Below are 19,879 nucleotides of genomic sequence, written 5' to 3'. Positions count from 1 at the left end.
GTTTCATAATAAAATAGAGCCAAACATCCATTCATTGAAAGCATGCATCTTTACTTATTAATTCCAATGAGCACTCGTTCATTTATCCCGACTCCCAAATTGACCACGTGTCTCTATGGACCCATCACCGCTAGGTGCTAGGGGCTCCTGATGAACAAGAGCAAGGACGAAGAAAACAGCTTCCCTTCGGAATCTCCCTCGTCTTGGCAGGAGAGAGAGGGATCAACACTGCACAGGCCACACTCACCTTTCAAAGAAGTGGCCATCGATGGGCGGAAACCACTCCAGCGTCACCGAGTCGGTCGTGTGGCCCACGATCTGGGGGGCCAGGGCGACAGGAGCCGGCTTCCTGGAGGGCTGCCAGCTCTGGTAGACCAGGTCCAGGTAACAGTGCATTCTGGCAACTTGATTGGGCGTGAAGGAGTCCGTGCAGTCGTCATCTGCAAGTGGGCAGAGGGCGAGATAAGAAGCCGCTGCATGACGTCTCCCGGAGGGGCCGGCCAGCCAGCCCCCTAGCCCTTGCCAACGCAGAGCTGGCCTCTTCCAGTGCTCAAGAGCTAATGGTCTGTGAAGAAGTGAGTGCAGTCATCACTTCTGGAGGCAGGTAAGAGGGAACAGGAGGGAGGGGAGGGTGGATGGGCCTCAGTGGCCCAGAGGTCACAGCTAAGGACAAGGGCCAAATGGCTTTCCACGGGGCCCCCCCAATCCCTGGTCAGTAAGCCATGCATTCCCTTATGCCATCCCTCCCTCACCACTCACCCCAAATCTCCCAGTCATTCATTCCTCCACTTGTTTAGTCACTCACTCATTCCTTCACATTCATTCATCCGCTCATTCATTCACTCTGCTCTCCATGGAGGCCGTGATACTGTCCTTCAAACTAACCTTCTGAGCATCTATCCCATATTCTCTGCTCCGGGCCAAAGGCCACAGAAAGATGAAACTGAAAAATGTTCCTGCCCTCGAGGAGGGACCATTCTAGGTATAGAGTGAAGGCGAGTCTGCTGTACGAGACAAGGTTATCAGAAGACTGTGAAAGTCTGTGATGCTGACCACTGATGAACAAGAGACAGCACCATGGGGAAGGACAGTGACCCAGGGAGGCTTCTGAAGAAGGAGGTACTTGAGGTCACCCAGACTGGAGGGCTAAGATGGGGAGAGAAAGGTCAGGGGCTGTAGGAGAGGGAGCTGCAGGCCCACAGGGACATGGAGTCCTTTGCAGCGAGCACAGCCAGAGAGGCAGGCAGCCCTAGGAAAAATCCAGGCTCAGTGTCCATGCTGGGAATGAGGACAGTACTGTCACTTGGCTATTCACTGAGTGCTTAGTACAAGCCAGGCATGGTGCACTGAGCTTTGGACACATTTAACACTCCTACTATTTGGTGAGTAAATACTACTATTTGCTCCATTTTACAGAGAAGGGAATTGAGACTGAGAGAGGTCAAGCAACTTTTTTACAATCACAATGCTAGGGATACATCTGAGATTTGAACCCAGGCATTCTGGACTCCTAGACCATGTTTCTAATCAATATGAGAACTTCTTTCTGTGCATAAATGAGACCCTGTATGGGAAAAGTATCCTGCAGGTGCTTGATAAATAGGATTGTGAGCCCAAGTCTGAGTGGGCTGCAATACAATCTCTTAAATGTCTTTAGATCGAATGACCTTCAGCCCTATGCTCTTTTCTACAATGTGGACTGAAGACTGTCTGAGACTCGCCTCCTAAGGAAGGAGCCTGCCTCCTGTCTACTCCTCCACCAGCTTCATTCAGCTGCCCTAGGGGCAGAACAAGGCACTATTTTGGCTTGGTTTCCAAAAACACCACTTCCCAGAGGTGTCCACCCGGTCAGGGTTTCCGCAGCTGGGCCCCAGATGGAGGAGCACGGGGCTCACCAGATCTTAAAATAAACCTGCCACTGGGAATCCTGCAGCATAAACTCACTTCGCCTTATCAAACAAACAGAAAATAAGTTTGGGCAGGTGCTTTGTAGTTGGATGAACCTTGAGAATCCAGGTTGGGGAAGGGACAGGAGTGAAAGGAGGTTATACACAGAAGCTCCCTCTGATCCCCTTAGTAATTTTTGACAGTCGATCCCTTGTCCAACACCCTGGGCATGTCTTTCATAGCTTTGGAGAAGGGAGAAGAGCCCAGTGTCCCTTAGCAAGTACCCTTAGTCACATACATCTCTCTCAAGTCCACATGCAGCCATCTAACTCCTTGGATAGCAAACATCCTATGGTTCCCCATTGCCTGGAGAATAGAGTCCAGACATCTCAGCCTAAGAAGGGCCAGATCATCAGGTATGTTCTTCTTTGTTCCTATGAACTTTGAACTTCTTAGTGAAAAAAAGTACCCTCTAGAAAAGCCACTGAATAGGTCAGAGGCAGGGGAAGGGATAATGGCTAAGAAAGTATGGCTAAAGAGCTAGACCAGTGTGTGAGGGATCCGGAGTCAAATGGGCAAGTGAATTCATGCCCTCAGCGCCTCAGTTTTCCAATCTGTAGGTGGAGATGATGAGGATACCAAGAATGTTCATCTCAGAACTCCACTGAAGGCTAAGGGGAGTGGAGCACAAAGAACCATGATAAGAATGCAAAAAATTCATTCTCTTTGATCTAGCAATAGCACATTCAGGAATTCAATAGACAGATATTCATGAACAAACAGGGGAAAATATAGGTATGAGGCTATTTTTTGAAGCATCATTTATAATGGTAAAAATATCAGAAATAACACATCTGTCTATTCATAGGGGAATGGCTATGTACGTTAAGGCATAAGCACCGAATAGAATACTAATCAGTCCTTTCCAAAAGAAGGAAGTAACTCTAAAACTCAGGTCCCACAGGTATAAATTGGGGACATTTAAATCAACCCCACTCCATAGAGTTGCTGTGGGGACTCAGTGAGCTGGAACACATAAAGTATTTATCAAGATGAATAGAGGAGAAAAACAGCATTTTCCCCCCTCCATACACTCTGGTTTGTTTGTTTCTTTCTTTTCCCCAAAGAAGTGCATTTTCCTTTCGTGACTTAAAAATTAGCCATTTCCATGTTTGTCAATAAAAAAGAGTATGAAAAACAGATAGGTGGCAGAACTTGGTAGGGGAACAGAAATGTATCTGAACTTGAAAACAGAAGTCCAAAAACGCCTGTCCCAGGGTACATCACTTAGAGACTTTGCTGCTATCAGAATCTTATGGGGAAGGACCAAAGGGTTTCCGTTTATCACAAATGCTCTGTCTCAATTAGCTCATGTCTAGAGTCAGCCCCTCTTGGCTTCCTGCCTCCACACGTTTCCCCTCCCGACATCTGAGCTCCAGGACCAGCCAGCCCATCTTGTTCTTCAGTTCCCATTTTATCAGCAGAGAGGACTTCGGGGATCTCATCACTGTGGAAGCCTGCACCAGCCCCCATGCTGTCGGGGCTCGGCCCGGAGTTTGCTAACTGAACTTTGTTCGCCAGAACACATTACCCTCTGTAGCATGGAGACTGTAGAGCACGGGGGGTCAAGCCAGGGGGCCAGCGCTGCCGTGTGCTGTGGAACCAAGAGCAAGATGCTGCCCCCCCACCCCCACCCCGGCCAGCCTCGTTTTCACCCACTGTAACATAGGGAATAGTGACGTAACCGCCTCCTAAAGCTGAAAAGGGCATTTAACAAGCTAACCTATGTCTAGTGTAGGGATAACGGAGCTGCCCTTCATAAGAGCCCCTGCCTTTTTGGTTTTTATTAAATAATGATAGTGATACTAATAGTAATAACAATAAATGATTATATTCACTGTAAAACATGTGGAATATGCCCAAAGTGTTACAAAGAAATAAACATCCCCCTAAACTCATTACCTAGAGATAATATAATTAGTATTTAGTACATAGGTCTATGTGTGTGTATATGTATATTGCACGTGAATATTTATAATTCTCATTATCAGAAACACATTTACACCATATATATATACATACATTTATATATATACACACATTTATACATATATATGTATAAATGCATATACGCATATATGTATATGTATATATGTATGTATATAGAGAGATACACACACACATACATATATACATATACACACACACGTTTATATGCCAGGTCTTACACGGTACAAGGCTCTGTGACCATGTTCACATTGAAGTGTTAAAAAATAATCCTATGAATTATCATTTATTGAGCACGAGTTATGGTACCAGGGACAGTTCTAAATCCTTTATCTGCATGAGTACACCTACTATCACACAGGGTAGGTGTGATTACCCTCCATGGTATCCAGGAAGTAAGTGAGGCTTGGAGAAGTACCTTGCCTAAGGTCAAAGGCTAACGCACAGAGGCTTCACGGTCAGTGCCTGCACTCCCAAACTTCGTGCTCTGCACCACCATGTTTCGCCGCTTCTGTTTACACCTCTCTTGCATCTTCTACGTTATCATTAGCGGCCACATAATATTCTATCATATGGATGCCTTGTGATTTATTTCAACAATCCATGCTCACTGGACTTGTAAGCAGTTTCTAATTTTTCACGCATATAAGCATTTTTTTCTTCACGCCTGGCAGAGAGTAAATACCTAATTGATATTTGGACAATGAACATTGCTAAGAACATTCTTACGATTAAATGCTTAAACAAATCAACAGATTTCTTTCCTTCAGATATATTCCTAAGAGCTGGGATGGCAGGGTCGAAGCAGATGTGCATATTGAAAGGCTTTGACACGCAGAACAATGGTAACAAGACACCTGCTCCTGCAGGCTGGACAAGGCCTGGTTTTCGCACTCTTGAGGAAGCCCCGACTAGAGGGTGCTCTTGGGAGGCCTCCTATTGCCTATCATCTTCAGGAAGTAGAGTCTGGGCTTCTGCTCTTCATCTGCCCAGGACTTATCCAGCAATGCAAGATGACCATAAGCTCCTGGTGCTGAACTAGGGCATGCCCCCATCACCTGCCTGGTGTTTGCTGGAGCTGAGCACTTGGGACCCTCCCCACCTGCCTTAGCATCAGAAAGAGAGCCAGATGTTTATTGATCAATAGCACAGGCTCTGCAGTGAAAAAAGGCTTACCTTCTTCTTCTTGTGCGACCGTGGGCAAGTTACCTAAGCTACATTAAACCACAATTTCTGCATCCATAAAATAGGTTCAGTAATAATAGTCCTTATTTTGAGGATTCTACAAGAGAAGCCTATGAAGCGCTTCACACAGTGTGCGGTGTATCCTAGGCACTCGATAATGATTGTAGACCTGTGCTGACCAATATGGCAGCCACCCGCCAGGTGGGGTTATTTCAATTAATTAAAGTTACTGAAGATGAACAATTCAATTCCTCAGTCTCACTAGCCATACTCGAAGCGCTCATGAGCTACATCAGGCCAGTGGTGATCACACTGGACAGCATGCACACAGGACATGCCCATTTTTGCAGAAAGTTCTACTGGACAGCACTGTTCTAGACTTTTCGCTCTGCGAGTGACCAGGCCTGAGGAAGAAGCACCCAGGAAGGAAGGAAGGAAGGAACTCGGAGCAGTTGACCCAGCAGGGTCTCCACCCTCTGGCCTTGACTGCACAGCCCCTGTGCATAGCTCTCCCTGGTCCTGAGAACCCGATCCTGTTCTGCATTTTGAATTTCATCCAGCTGCTTTTGTCACCTCATCTATCAGAGATCCTAAGGAAAACAAACATTTCAAAGCTCGTGGTCGCCTTGAATATGCTTTTGCGGGTGTAAGTTTGTTATCGTAGCTCAGTGAATTAGTTCTGCTGTTAATGGGTCACTGAGCTGAGGGGTTCCTTTAAAAAAACAACAGTAAATCAATCACCCTTTAGATCTGTACAAAGAGGAACAAAAAAAAGATTTAGTTTATAGGGGTCTGGTAGCTAGTGGCAGCTCCGAGGCCCCTAAGCGTCCGGCAAACTTCCAAATTCATGTTATTGTTTATTTTCCATGTGCGTTGAGCTGGCCAAGGAAAGGTGCTACAGAAATGGAACGTAAGCAGGGCTGTGTGAGGGGACAGGGCACCGGATGTGGGATGTCGGCTTGGCTGGGAAGGGGAGTCCAGTAGGAAATCTGCTTTTTAGGAAATACCCAGCACTGTGGTCTTTTTAAAAGACCTAAACCTAAAGACCCCTTTCTGGTGCCAAGGTTGGGCTGTTGACCCTTCCGGAGACCTCGGGTTTGAATGGTAGGAGCCTTAAACTGCAGAAGCCCCCAGAGGTCATCAGCCCACATGGGAAAGCAGGAAGACCTATTGAGGATTATCAAATTCATGGGGTTTCAGCAGCAAAATCCTCTCTTCAAATGCAATCTGAGGCAAAAACCAAAGAAGAAATGGAAAACTGCGGGAAGAGGGCTTTCCTAGGTCAAGCAGAGATGGAGACCTACAGCCCCACACAGGAGTAGAAGAAAAAAAATGTCTGGAGTCAGATACGTGACCTGGGACAAATGACTTTAGTGAGCCACAGTATTACCATCTGTAAAATGGGGATAATTTCTACCCCACACATTTGTTGTGAGTTAAATGAGATAGTGTGTACTAATGTCCTTTATGAACCATAAACTGTTATACAAGGAGAAATATTAGAATTAATAAGAATCACTTTTCTAATCCTTTATGAGAATTTATTCATTTTCTTCCCTCTCTGCCTCTCTCCCTTCCTCCCTCTCTTTCTTCTTCTTAACAAACATTTATTAAGCACCAGGCTCTGTGCTAGGTGCTGGGAATAGAGTGGTGCATTAGAGACAATCTCCGCTTTCACAGAACTTGCTGGTTTTCGTAGGGTCAAGAGACACCTAAGTTGAATATTATAATAGAATTCGATGCTGGGCTACCATGTGCAATTTGTGGATTGGTTTCCTACACTAGGGTTCCTGGTCTAAGAGGCCAGTGGGGAGGGCTGAGACTGCCTCGGGAAAAGAATGCCTTGTTCTAACTTTCCAAAAATGCTCTAAGGGCTAGAATTGGCCTTGATATATTCTAAAAGAAGTACAGGACATCTTTGAACCCAAACCATGAGTCCTTAATGCTATTACTGATGGTATAAAAAAGGGCTTTGACTGGATATACGCAGTTAGGAAAAGAATGTACCCCTCTCATGTAATTTCGTATTTGCAAAACCAAAAGCATTCTATTTTTTTTGTAATAAAAGAGTAAAGGAGAGTATAAGAGCTTTATATTTAAGAGAAAGTTGCAGTTAAAAAAAAGGAAAGATAAAGAAAGAGTTGCAGTAACCACCAGCTTAGAAAAATACAACTGCAAAATTAGATGAACCTTCTCCAAGATTCCTCGGATCCGAAGATTCCATTTTCTTGAGTGAAGGGAGACCCAGAGATGGAATGTGACAGACCCATAGGCACTGGGTGACCCAGTGGTAGAGCTAGAACTGCTACGTAGATCTCCTGACCTTGGGCCCCAGACAGCTCCTTAAAGTGTGTCTTTCTGAGGAGACATCAGATGCAACAGCTCCCATGAACCCCTGAGATCTCACACAAGGACTGTCACATCCTGATTGTCTGGGATGAGGGACTGTTGGGTTGAAGAAGTCTTAGAAAAGGAAAGCCGCTTTCCCAAGCCTCCTCTGAGCCAGGACTGGAGCCCGTGGGTGACACCCAGCCGCATGCGCCTGGCCGAGCGGGGAGTCCTACCTGCGTAGCTCATGAAGTTATTGTAAGGGGTGTTGAAGAAGCTATGGAAGCCACAGGTGTCATTCCCTGGCCCTGGGTCACCGCAGAGCTTGTGTTTTGGGGCTGGGTTGGTGTCACTGCAGAGGTCTCCGGTCTCAAAGGAGGGCTCTGTCTCCATGCAGGGATCACTGCAAGACTGGATCTCCGAGATGCCTCGAAAGATGTGATAGAGGCCCAGACTGTGCCCGATCTCATGGATCATGGTGTGGGTGTGCCCAGGAATGCCATAGAAAGACGGATTCAAGACAATGCCACCTGCAAAGGGAAAACCAGAGCATTGAGCAAGTGCAGCACTCTGCTTCCTGCTGCAGAAATCACCCAATCAATCACAGGCAAATGGGGTGCTGCCCAAAGTAACCACAAGCTTCTCCACCCTGTGACTCCACGGCCCCGAGAACTGTTATGACTTGTGATATGCACCACTGATTGGGTAGGAAGGAGTCTCAAGAGTCATTCTGTGCAATCCTTCCATTTTTCAGATGAAAACACCAATGCCGAAGAAGTAAGACACCCTAACCGAGGTGACCTCAAACTACTTAACAAAGGGGCATGATCAGTATTTAAGGACTTTGATTTCTGGGCTGGTGGACATTTCTGCTGCCACCTTGTCCTTCAACAGTAAGGCATGTCCTGGTTTACAAACATCTCGCACAGTCTAGTCCAACTGGAGCCCTCATGGTCAGATACCATGGTCCCAGTCCTCACTCTGCCCTTGCTAATGCTAGGACGTTGAGCAAGTTGATTATCATCCCTAAATCCCACTTCTTCATCTCTGGTCCTCTCTGAGAGTGAGCACTCATGAGGGCCAGCATCATGTTGAGCTCATCATTAGGACAGTGTCATTACAGCCAATGTCTCTTGGGCATTTATCATGTATCCTCGGGCCCTGTGCTCAGGGCTTCATTTGTATAATCACACTTACTCAGCTCACAACCCAAATAGGAGAGACTGATTCCCAGACAGGTGAAGTAACTGGCTCATGATCGGGAGTTAGGAAAGGTGTCACTCTGGAATTTGAGATCCTTAGTTTCCAGAGCCAGGCCTCTTAATGAGTTCTACCACGAGTGCCAATCACAGGGCCTGGAATATGGCATCTCATTACATGTGTGTTGAATCTCTGAACATTAGCCCAATGAAAGAAGTTTTCTGAGGTCCACCTAAGCACACGTAAGCAGCTTGCATAGCACCATGACTCAAAGTGGGTCAGTGGGTATCTAACTACTCATGACTCGAAGAGTGTCTTGAGAAAAAGCAGCAGGACCATCACCTGGAAGGGATTAAAAATGCAGAATCTCGGGCCCTACGGCAGACCTACAGAATCAGAATCTGTATTCTAACAAGGGCCCCAGATGGCTCGTCTGTACATTCTAGTTTGAGAAGCCATGGTCTACCCCCCATGTCTTCGATGATTGAGCATGGCTTAGCTTAGGCAGATAGATGGAACAGATTTCAGTAGAATCAATGGACGGCATTTTTCATGTTCATTTTAGGCACTGGAGAAACGCATATAGGCTGGTAGGGAGACATTTAAACTTTAAAATCCAAATGTGTTTAAGAAAAGGTTAAAATTCAGGTCCAAACACTCTGCAAGTCGTGAGTTTAAGTGCAGAGCAGTGTCTTATAAAGAATGGTGATAAAGCAGGGCCATGTTGATTTGAACTGGCAGGCGTGGGGGGAGTTTTATCTTGGGTTGAACTGCCAGGAGAGTGAGCTTGCTCAGTCATGGGGCTCACGGAGTCTATTAATTCTGAACTGCTCAGAGCCTTCTAGCACAGAGATAAAGATGTATGAGAGGGTGTGTGGGGGTGTGTGCACACGTGTGCGTGTGTGAGAAGGGGCAGGCAGAGAGGCAGGGAAGAAGAGAAATTGAGACAGGAAATCTCTCTCAATTATTTTCTGTCAATCATAATATGAAACATAATCCCCTTCCTACCCAAGGCTTTTTTCCAGGGATCATGGCATCACAGCAGGAAAAGAAGGTAAAAATATATGTATGCTTCTAATAAGTTGGGTTTGATTGGGGTTCATGTGGAGTAATTGCTTCTGGCCAACATTTCTCGGGATGGGGAGACGGCAGGGCCCTGGGCAGGGGGCTGGGGGCCCTGGGCAGTTAGCAACCCTCATTCTGCTTGCCCCCGGCTGTGTGATCTTGGAAAAGTGACTTTGCATCTCTGGTGAGCTCTAAAATAAACAGCTACAACAGTGCCAATGATTCTGTTTCTCCATGAGGGTTCAACATGGAGGCACTGGGCAGGGGGCTGGGAAGGTGCAGGACCCCACAGGTATTTCCAGGGATAATGACAGGACTGTAGACTTGATGTCCGGGCCAGATTTGTTTGCTTTACCTCATCCCCTCCGACTCACCCCTTTGCACAGAGCTACAGCCCAGAACCCGAGTCCTGTTTCACTGCTTCTCTTAAAAGGTGAAATAGTTAGAGTCTGACATCATCCTGAAACACTAGAACATGCTATGGATTTATAGCCTTCTGTATTCCTGGTCCTGAGCCAGTCTCGGAAATTCACGGAATCATCAGGAGTATTTTTCTCTAACTTTAGAAGCTTTCTAAGACTCGGATCAAGAGCCTTTCAGTTGCTTTTCCAATAGAACAGCATTTCAGTGTCGAGAACTGTCCTTGGAGACCATCTAGTCTAACCTGCTCATTTAAAACCTGAGTAAATTGGGACTTGGGGAAGGAAAGAGACTTGCCTAAGGCCATACTGCCAAGTAGAATCAAAGCTGAGAACAACCCTGTGTATTGCTGTGGGCCAGTAGGATTCCCATATGTCATACCAGGCACACTATAGAAACAAATCGTCTACCTTCACGTGTGTCTAAGTTGCATGCTCTTTTCTGCCCAACCTCTGTCTGTCTGTCTATCCATCCATCATCAGGGTTTCTCTACCTCAGCATGACAGACATTTTGCACTGGATAATTCTTTCTTGCTAAATCTGTAGATTTAGCAGCATCACTGTCCTCTACCCACTAGATGCCAGTAGCATTCCCCCATTTGTAACAGCCAGAACTATCTCTAGACACGGCCAAATGTCTCCTAGAGGATACAATTCCCCCAGTTGGGAACCACTACAGATTTCTCTTTGTCTCCAGCTCTATTTATACCACAACAACACATTAGCACGCATGCACTTGCATGCGCACACACACTCACACATTGGTTTCATTCCCTTAAAAACAAGTGGGAAATGAGAGCAGTCTAGAGGGAACTAACTCTAGAGTTTGAAGTCTCTATCATATGAAGCTGCAGAGTCCCTCATTTCCAAGATACCACAGATTGAAGACAGTGACTGGACCCTGGCTGTATCACTGGGGGAGCAGTGGGCCTTGGCAAACACCAAGACTGTCACTCTCCTGAGCCCTAACCTCCCCAGATGAAGATGCTCAACAAGGGAGGCATTGCTATCCATTGGTGTAAACAACGGGAACATTCTATCGAGGGAAAAAAGGTTGAGCACGTTGTAGTGCCCTCACTCAATGGAATATTGTGTGGTCATTAAAAACATCACCTTTAGAGAGATGGAAATAACCCAGAAGGATGCTTTTGTCTTGTGATGTTAAGTGAAAAAGTTGGGTGGGAAGTGATTAGGAAAACTGCTACCATGTGGAATAATATAGGTAGCATAATATGAAGTAAAAAAAAGAACATAACATTTTATCTATGCTTTCAAATATGCAAAGTTACCAAAAAACACATGCACATACAGATGTGTACTGGAAGAGAGCCAGGAGAGTGAAAATCAAAATCAAAATTAAAGAGCTACACTGTTTACTTACAGGGCCTGGTTCAGAAACCATTGTCTTTTCTGACTCTTGGTGATGGGTTTGTGTAAATACATGCCTGGCTTATGGATATGAATACTTTGGATGTAAGAAGAGTTCCTGGTGGTGTTGGTGGACCACGGAGGAACAAAGAGGTCTTAACTAGCTCACTTTCTCTTGTCTCTTTGGCATCTCTCAAGCCAAGCCCTGACTGGCTGTGTCAGCAACATGCGGTTGCTGGACTGGGAAGATATTTGCATGCGCTAAGAGGCAAGGGGTAGAAGAAGAAAGCTATCAATAGACAGAGCTGGAGACTTGAACTCCAAATGTGGCTCAGCCATGGACTTGTGTGTGACCCTGGATAAGCCCTGTTCCTTCTGTGGGTCTCAGTTTCCCCATCAGCAAAACAGGGCTAATGATATCATGTTATTTTCTTCAGAGCAATGCTTGGTGGTGGAGATGAGATAAGAAGTGCTAAGGAGTTCTGTAAACTGAAAAGCAGTAAAGAGATCGTTCACCATCACCACTACCATCACCATCGTCATGGTCATGATCACCACCACCATTATCATCACCACTAAAGTTATTCCTGTGCTAATCCAATTTCCTCCTGAAGAAGTTTCTAATTCTCACCTAAGTGCATTAGGGCCTCCTTGTCCCATGGCCAAGTTGCTACTCCTGCCAATTCCTCCTCCGAGGAGTTTGCAAAGAAGATATTAAGGTGTGTTGATCCATCCAGTCTAAGAATGTTCTTCAGTTCATTAACATCCAAGTATGCTCTGTAACAAAAAAAGAACCTTGGCTGTCATCACCATCCAAAAAAGGTACTATTCAAATAACAGCTATTCCCCCGAGTAATTAAGAGCTACTATGTGCCAGGCACTTCGCTAAACACTTTATACACATCACCTCAATGACTTCCCCCAGTAATATTATAAGGTAAGTGGAGATGATCCCATTTTACAGCTAAGAAAATTAAGTCCTTATTAAGTTGAAGAGACATGACAAGTTTGCTCAGCTTATAAATAGCAGAGTTCAGTTTAGAGCATACATTTACTTAAAACCAACATCTTTGCCCTTAAGGACTTTGCTATCTTGCCTGATGAAAGGGCCACACAGTGAGGATGCAAATCAAGAATACAGACCATGAAAAAGACAACATGCATTCTAGTCTTGGCTTCTTCTCTACTTCACTCATTCACTATGGACGTCAGACCATTTATTTGTCAAATATGGAGCTGCACTAGGAGGCCTGCTTTGCCTCTCTATACCAATCTTGCAGAGAGGCATTATTGCTCTGTTTTCAAGATAAGGAACATGTGGCCCACATGTGATTAAAAAGGTTGCCCAAAGAACTGGGTTTCAGGGCCAATTCTGTCTACCTTGGAAACCTATGCTCTTGTCACTGGGCATCACGCTGCCCCCACCCCCCAGATGATTCTGCATTCTGTAAGCCTCTATTTATTTGTCTGTAAAATGTACTTGGAGAGGGATGTTGTATTTGGAGTGGCTACCACTTAGACTGACAGGTCAGGAAAGCAAACTTACTCTCCATTATCATCATCAGCTCTTTAATATGTAGAATGATCACAGGTTGGTGAGAGGAAGAAATGGTCTTTGGAAAGAGACTGGGCACATCCTAGGTGCTCAGTAAGTAAGAACTCCTCCTTCACAGAATATGAACTCTCCTATCACCACTGAAATGCTAAAGCTTTCCATCAGTCACTGGCATATTACTCAACGGATCATTTTCTAAATCGACAGAGGCATCTAGCTCCCCTCTCTTGAGTCTCTCAGCCTCCATTTTATGTCTGCTGTCATGTATCCTTGTGAGCAGCTGATAATCATTTCTTGAGTAAGGTTGGAAATGAATCAATAAATAAAAACATACATAAACAAGCAAGTAGGCAGCTTGATGTAGTAGGTGAGATGAAGCCTATGAATAATGATACTTAATGTCTGATGGGCCCTTCTATGTGGTCCAACTTTACGTGGATTATCTCCTTTAATCTTCTTAATAAGACCGAGGTAGGTAGTATTATGATGCCTATATTCTGGAGGAGGGAAAAGAGACTTAAGCTTCAGACCTCGCTAAGGTCACACAGCGGGTTGGAAGTTGTTTCCTTTTTCATAATGCTATCTGTCCCTGAGGGGTTGACACAAATCGTGGCTGGTAGAATACTTATGACAGTTCCCTTCTCCTTCCCTCCTGGGGTTATAGAAGGGCCTCCTGTATGTGAAAGAGTAAGTCCAAGGTCCCCAGCATGGCCTCCAAGACGCTGCCTCCCTCTCTAGCCCCATCTCTCTCGGCTCCCTCTCCTGAATCTCCCACTGTGGGTTGGGGGCACCCACCATGATGCATCATCCGTGGCGCCTTCACTCATGCTGTTCCCTCTGTCAGGGACTCTGCTCCGCATTTTGTCCTCTGATGAACAAATCCAAAGCCCATGCTGGTACCGCTCCTCAAGGAAGGCTTCCCTGATTCCCATCTCTCCTCCACCTCCTTTACCATTTCTACACTCATCCACCTCCTATAAGTACATGCATTCACACCATTCCAAATCATCACTCCACCTGTCTATATCCACCACTGTCTGTGGCTCCCTGGGGCAGGGCATGTGCCTTATCCATTTCTGTTTACCGGGTTCTCAGTATAGGGCTTGCCCCCTGGGCAAGCACTCAGTAGTATCGATGGGGTTGAATTTACATTGGGAAAGAAAAAAGCTAAAATATTTAGGTCCCGGTCTCCTTCCTATGAGGCCTCAGTTTCCTTACTAATACACTGGGATTAGCAGCAGCTACTTGGTGCTTCCCAGAGCATTCCTACAGGTCACAGACCCACCCCTCTACTCCAATGGGAATGGATACATTTGAGACCTAGAGAGCCCTCCTCGTCCCTTACATCATCAAGAGCCCATAACTGATCATGTGACAATTTTTTTTTGGCTTTTCAAAAAAAGGTGAACATGAGTTAGAGATACAGACAGGGCCAAAAGAGGTCATAGCCATGTCTGGCTTGAACTGAACAATTTCAAAATGGCCACATGCTCAGATATTGACCCGAAATCTTGCTGCCATGCTTTCTCTCCCTGGAAATCCTAACCTTCACCTTCTTAGCCTGGAAGCCTCATAAGGAGTTTTGGCCAGTCTACTCTGTGATCAGAGAAGGAAAGAGGAAAGAGAAAACCAACATTTATTAAGCACTTGCTGTATGCCAGCCCCTGTGCTAGCGAACACCTGTCGTCCCATCTCTGCAGTATTTGAAGTTATGCAGCATCGTGGGTAGGATGACTTGTTCTCAAGCCAGAGTCCTGGGTTTGAATCCAGCTCCTCCCCCCGATGTGTGGTCACCCTGGTCAATGTACTTCACTGCCTGGGCCCCAGTATCTATACACACAAAACAGTCTACCTCATCGGGTTGCCCAGAGGATTTGGGACGTAATAAAGGAAGCATAAAGGACTTAGGACAATACCTGGCATGTAGAAAAGCTCAATCAGTGTTTAGCTATTCCTATTATTTATCCCCATCTTACAGATGAAGGAACAGGGGTTCAGAGATCACATAAATAGTGACAAAGCCAAGCACAAATCTCGATGTGTCCAATTCTTCCCACAGCCTCACTCTCATTTCCAGGCTCACGCAGGGCCACGGTGCAAAGGGAAACAATGCGTGGGCAAATGAAAACAAAGAGAAGCCGAGATTTTCTTGGATCAGCCCTTTCCACATTATTTATTTTTTTCTAATTGATTTGTCCGTTTCCATCAAGCATTCTCTCAGGCAGAGAACACAGATGTTATTAGACAAAGTCACCTCTTTGCCCTGCCGCTCTAGGCTGAGAAAGCTTCGTGAGAGGAAGAGATGGGGTGAGGTGGGGCAGGGGAGACATTTTAATTGGTTGTTTATTCAGTTGTAATTGCAGAAGCCAATCTTTTCAAGGGGTGGTACTCATCCTGACCCAAGGCAGACATGTGGGATGTTGGAGCCTCTCCCTTGCTTGTATGTGGGTTTTTTTTTTCACACTTTAAGAAGCCTCCATTTCCCCCAAGAGGAAGAATCCATGGCAGCCATCCAGGTTCTTGGCCCCCCAGGCCTCTCTTCTCTCCATCTCTTTTGGGGGGGCCACCCAAAGGAAAACAGCTCTGTGGCTAAGAACTTTCCTTCTGTGGGCGGAGGTCTTCCCACCAATTCAGAGCCAAGCTGGGTGCCTCCCGAATGCATCAAGGGAAAATCTCGGGGCGGGGGGGGGGGGGCATGGCAGGAGTCCATGTGGGTATTTTCTTCTCTTCCCCTACCTCGAGAATGTTTAATCCCTCCTGCCAACAAATGGAGGTGAAAGCATAGAAGGTCAAATAGAGAAGGGTCATCAGAGTCTAGGGAGATTGGTGAAGAGGGAAGGAAAAAGACTTACCCAGGGCCCCTTGGCTTTCCATTTTGTACCGTGTGGAAAGTTAGCCTCATGTGTATATTGCAAATTGGTCAAATCTATTTAAAAATATCAGGGTGCCTGGGTGGCTCAGTCGTTAAGCATCTGCCTTCAGCTCAGATCATGATCCCAGGGTCCTGGGATCGAGCTCCACATTGGGCTACCTGCTCAGTGTGAAGCCTGCTTCTCCCTCTCCCACTCCCCCTGCTTGTGTTCCCTCTCTCTCTGTCAAATAAATAAATAGAATCTTTAAAAAATATAAAAATAAAAAATAAAAAAATCATTACCCATGCTCCATGAAAATCAATACAAATCCAAATCTCGATGTGTTTTTTAATTTAAGTGCCAGTACTACTCAGAGTTGGATGTCCATGGGCAAGTTGCTTTACCTCTCTGACAATTAGCAGACCGGCAGGATTCAGAGACAGCTCAGCACACCCTGTGCACACACTCCCCTTTATGCTCTGGTCTCCTATTTTCTCCTACTGGGGAGAAACCTAAACTGTCTGCCTCTGGGGGCTTCTCAGGGTCTCAGCTTCCCACATCTCATCCCCACCACCCAAGCTTCTTCTTCCTCCAGCAACCTCAACCTCAATTTCTCATGGTGTCCTCATCCCTGGAGCTTCTGGGTTCCCTCGATTATGCCCACTCCTTACACATGCCCATTGGTTTCCCTCCTCTGCCTCACGACCTTCCTTCCTGAGTCTCTGCCTCTTAAAATCTTATCGTCCCTGCAAAGTCCAGCTTTAATCCACTCTTGACCACCCTCACCTATAAAATGGGAGGATGACAGTCACCTCTCAGAGGGTCAGAGGCCACACAAAGAAAGTGCCTCATGCAGTGCCTGATGGGTAGAAGGCACACATTGATTAGCACAAGCTATTGTTGTTACATTATTGTTATCACACTGGTAATTATTAACAGCACCAAAATCATCATGCCTCTAGCTGACAATGACTTCTCCCTCCTCAGAGCTTCCCCCTTCTGATTCTAGTACTTCTCACCCCGCTTTGCTTTATCTTCTCCATGAGCACCTATCTTCTCCATCAGGCTATGAGCTTCAAGTGGGTGGGGACCAAGTCTTCATATCTCTGTGTTCCCTAAAACTGTAGGCAGCGAACGAGCGAGTCAGACAGACCACTGATCAGCAGGTGTTGAGTACCACTCTCTTAAATTGTGTAACTTCAAAACAAGGTGAAGAAGTCCAGGCTCAGGGAAGTGAACTGACTTGCCCAAGGCGTTAAAGAAGGGACACAGAAGGGCCTAACAAGCCTCCATTCACTAGCCTATGTGTAGCAGCACTTTTGCGCGAATTAGTAAATCACCTCTTCATTCAAGGGGACACAGTTCCCTGCCAGGGTGCATGGCTTCCAGAGTCAAGCATGGGAGGGACTGCAGCCCCAGGCTCCCCCTCAGCTGAGCATCCCTGCGCAGAGCCTACATTGCCTGAGTGTCTGGCCTCTGACCCTACACTCTGCTGTCCAGTCTGCAGCTCAGAATCCCTTTCTGTTCAGTGAGTTTGTGAATTAGATCCGTGTTTTCCAAATCCCAGTCTGCAGAGGGCTAAATCCACAAGAAGCAGATGCGCGTTTAAAGGAAAAGAGTTTTCTGATTCAAATGGGTTTAGGACATGCTCTGTTAAACAATGTTCAGTGCATATGTTTTTTCACTGCAAGCATTATCAGAGCCTTTAACATGCAAAATGGGAATAGAGCAGATAGCGTGTGAGTATTCCCAGACACATGTGACCATAATCCTTTCCCCCCAACCCTAACCTCTGCCTCTGCCAAAAATAAAATAACAGCACAACCAACAGAGTTTGGGAAATGTTGGGCTAAACTGGAAAGCCCCTCCTCATTTAGACTCTCTCCCCAAGCTGCCTTTCAAGAGAGGTGTCTCAGTGTCTCTTTGCTTCCTGCACAGCCCATGCCCCTGGGTCCTACTGTGAAGGTTGTGGGTCCCCTGGAATGTCAGTTGCAGGGGGGGCCAGCCCCAGAGTGCCAAGGCGCCCAGACATCCCCCCTCTGCCAGAACAGCATGTCAAAGCCATGAGGGCAGCTCTGGAGGGAGATCAAAGCTCTCTCAACTCCACTGTCATTAGAATATTTTCTTTATGCATCTCACTCGCTGGTGAGTGCCAATAACATATTTCCTAAATGCACTGGCCTGAGATGGTACAACTCTGTAATAATCTCAAGGAGAGGGCTGTCAGGGCTTGTTTTATTGAAAGGGAAGCAAAAGGGAACTGCATTCAAAATGCAGAGCAACAACAACAGGTCCCTTAAGTGAAATTATGGAGGGCTTGAGGTTTTCCAGGTCTAGAGACAGAATACACGGGCTCTCCCATTTTACAGATGGTTGATCAGAAGTACGTCTCACAGTGAGCCCAGATTGTTTCTACTCCCACGTGAAGCCAACTGACTTCCCCATTGTTGAAGAGAGAGCTGAAGAGATTTTTGAGAAGTGTCCTGCCCAAGTTCCGCTCCCGGGGCTCTTGACAGGTGCAGGCAGGACACAGCGATGGTGCTGGCCACGTGCTGATGCGTTCCACCCTAGGAGGGTTTGTCTGAGATGAACCTGGCTGTGACTGGGCCACCTCAAAGCCAGGGGCTAGTGACAGTTCTTTCAGATTAAAGGAAAAAGCAGCAAAGTGCCATAGAAACATGAACATCTTTTTTTAAAGGGGAAATTAAAAATATATATACATGGCAGCATAACATTTAAATAGAGTGCCTTAGAGCCGTATTCTACTTGTAATTCGTATGGGAGATGGTCTTACATTGTAAGACTCTCTGCTACTTCATAATTAAATATCCCTGGGTACAGTTCTAGATAGAATTGTTCTGGACTGAGGTCTATTCTTCATTCAGTGATATGAAAGTGGAGGGCACAAGTACATCAAAGTTTATGGTACACATTTTTGTATTCACCATTTTCTTTTGGGATTACCACACCAAGAAGTCCTTCATTGTTGTAATCACCAGCTTTATAACTTTTTGAAAAAAGCCTCATCTTAAGAGAGAGACAGTCTAGGGTTCAAGTCCTACCTCTTCTGCCAAGAAGTGTCCCTGTGACATTAGGGAAGGGACTCAACCTCTCTGAACCTATCTTCACCTGTAAAATGGGGATTATAAAATTCAACCTAGGCAGAAGAATATAAAAATTTAAGGAGGTAATGTGCGAGAAAGCAAGAAGGGTGCCCAACTCATGAAAAGGGCCCAAGAGGCACGATTCTCTTTTTAGCTAGCTCATGCAGCTGAAGGAAACTGGCCTTTGCTACCTTAGCTCCCAATGCCCACTGTCTTTCTCCCATCAGGGAACCCTGCTCCCGTCACTGGATCAGGGTGCTTATGTCCTCCACAGGTGGTCGACCTGTTTCTACAACTCACAGGGCAAGTCCTGTAGCACTGCCCATTTCCAAATTCTGATTGCAGCCCGTCATTCCCAAGGAGGATCTCAAGTCTCTGAACCACTACTCCAATTTCAGAACACACCAGACCATTTGAAAGTGATTATCAAATATAAAGATCAAAGCTACCCAAGGCAAGTCATTAAAGCAAGATAAACCTCGGAATGTTTATTGCATCCATATCCTTGTTGCAATTAACAAGCGTTCCCCAAGCCGTGGCCAGTTCTGAACCCTGGATTCTGTGTTTTTATCCGAAGGGTCCTAATGATCTGGACTTTATTCTCTTGCTTAGTTTCATTGTCAGAAATGTCTAAATCTGCCTCTCTTGTAAGAGGAGGCACAGAAAAAAAATAAAGTGCTTTGGAGAGTTTATTAAATTCTCAGAATCCTGAATGATTGTTTTCCAAAATAACAGCTCTTATATAAAAGCCTGACACACAGTCTAAGAAAAAAATGTAACAGCACCAATGAAAGAGCAATTGAAAAATCGATCATTCTTTCTTTCATTTATTGAATAAGTCACTCGTTCATTCCCTGCCCCCCCCCCCGCCTGCCTTCATTTTCCTTTCTTCTCTCCTCTCTGCAAAT

At 45.8% G+C, this 19,879-nt stretch overlaps 1 protein-coding gene across 1 annotated transcript in view; it reads right to left on the bottom strand.

Moving 5' to 3' along the window:
* Positions 1-19,879, bottom strand: part of PAPPA (pappalysin 1) — a gene marked incomplete at its 5' end in the record, with an annotated part of 238,201 nt that overhangs the window by 172,950 nt on the left and 45,372 nt on the right. Inside the window, 3 exons of the mRNA XM_032418990.1 lie at positions 248-440; positions 7,644-7,937; positions 12,092-12,237. Of these exons, the coding sequence (XP_032274881.1) occupies positions 248-440; positions 7,644-7,937; positions 12,092-12,237 (633 nt within the window). The remainder of the gene's footprint in view (positions 1-247; positions 441-7,643; positions 7,938-12,091; positions 12,238-19,879) is intronic.

This window comes from Phoca vitulina, unplaced genomic scaffold (genome assembly GCF_004348235.1).
Source record: "Phoca vitulina isolate PV1807 unplaced genomic scaffold, GSC_HSeal_1.0 scaffold21, whole genome shotgun sequence".
In the NCBI taxonomy this organism is placed as follows: Eukaryota; Metazoa; Chordata; class Mammalia; order Carnivora; family Phocidae; genus Phoca; species Phoca vitulina.
The sequence above is the reverse complement of the archived record's forward strand: the minus strand, read 5'-3'. Positions and strand labels throughout refer to the sequence as shown.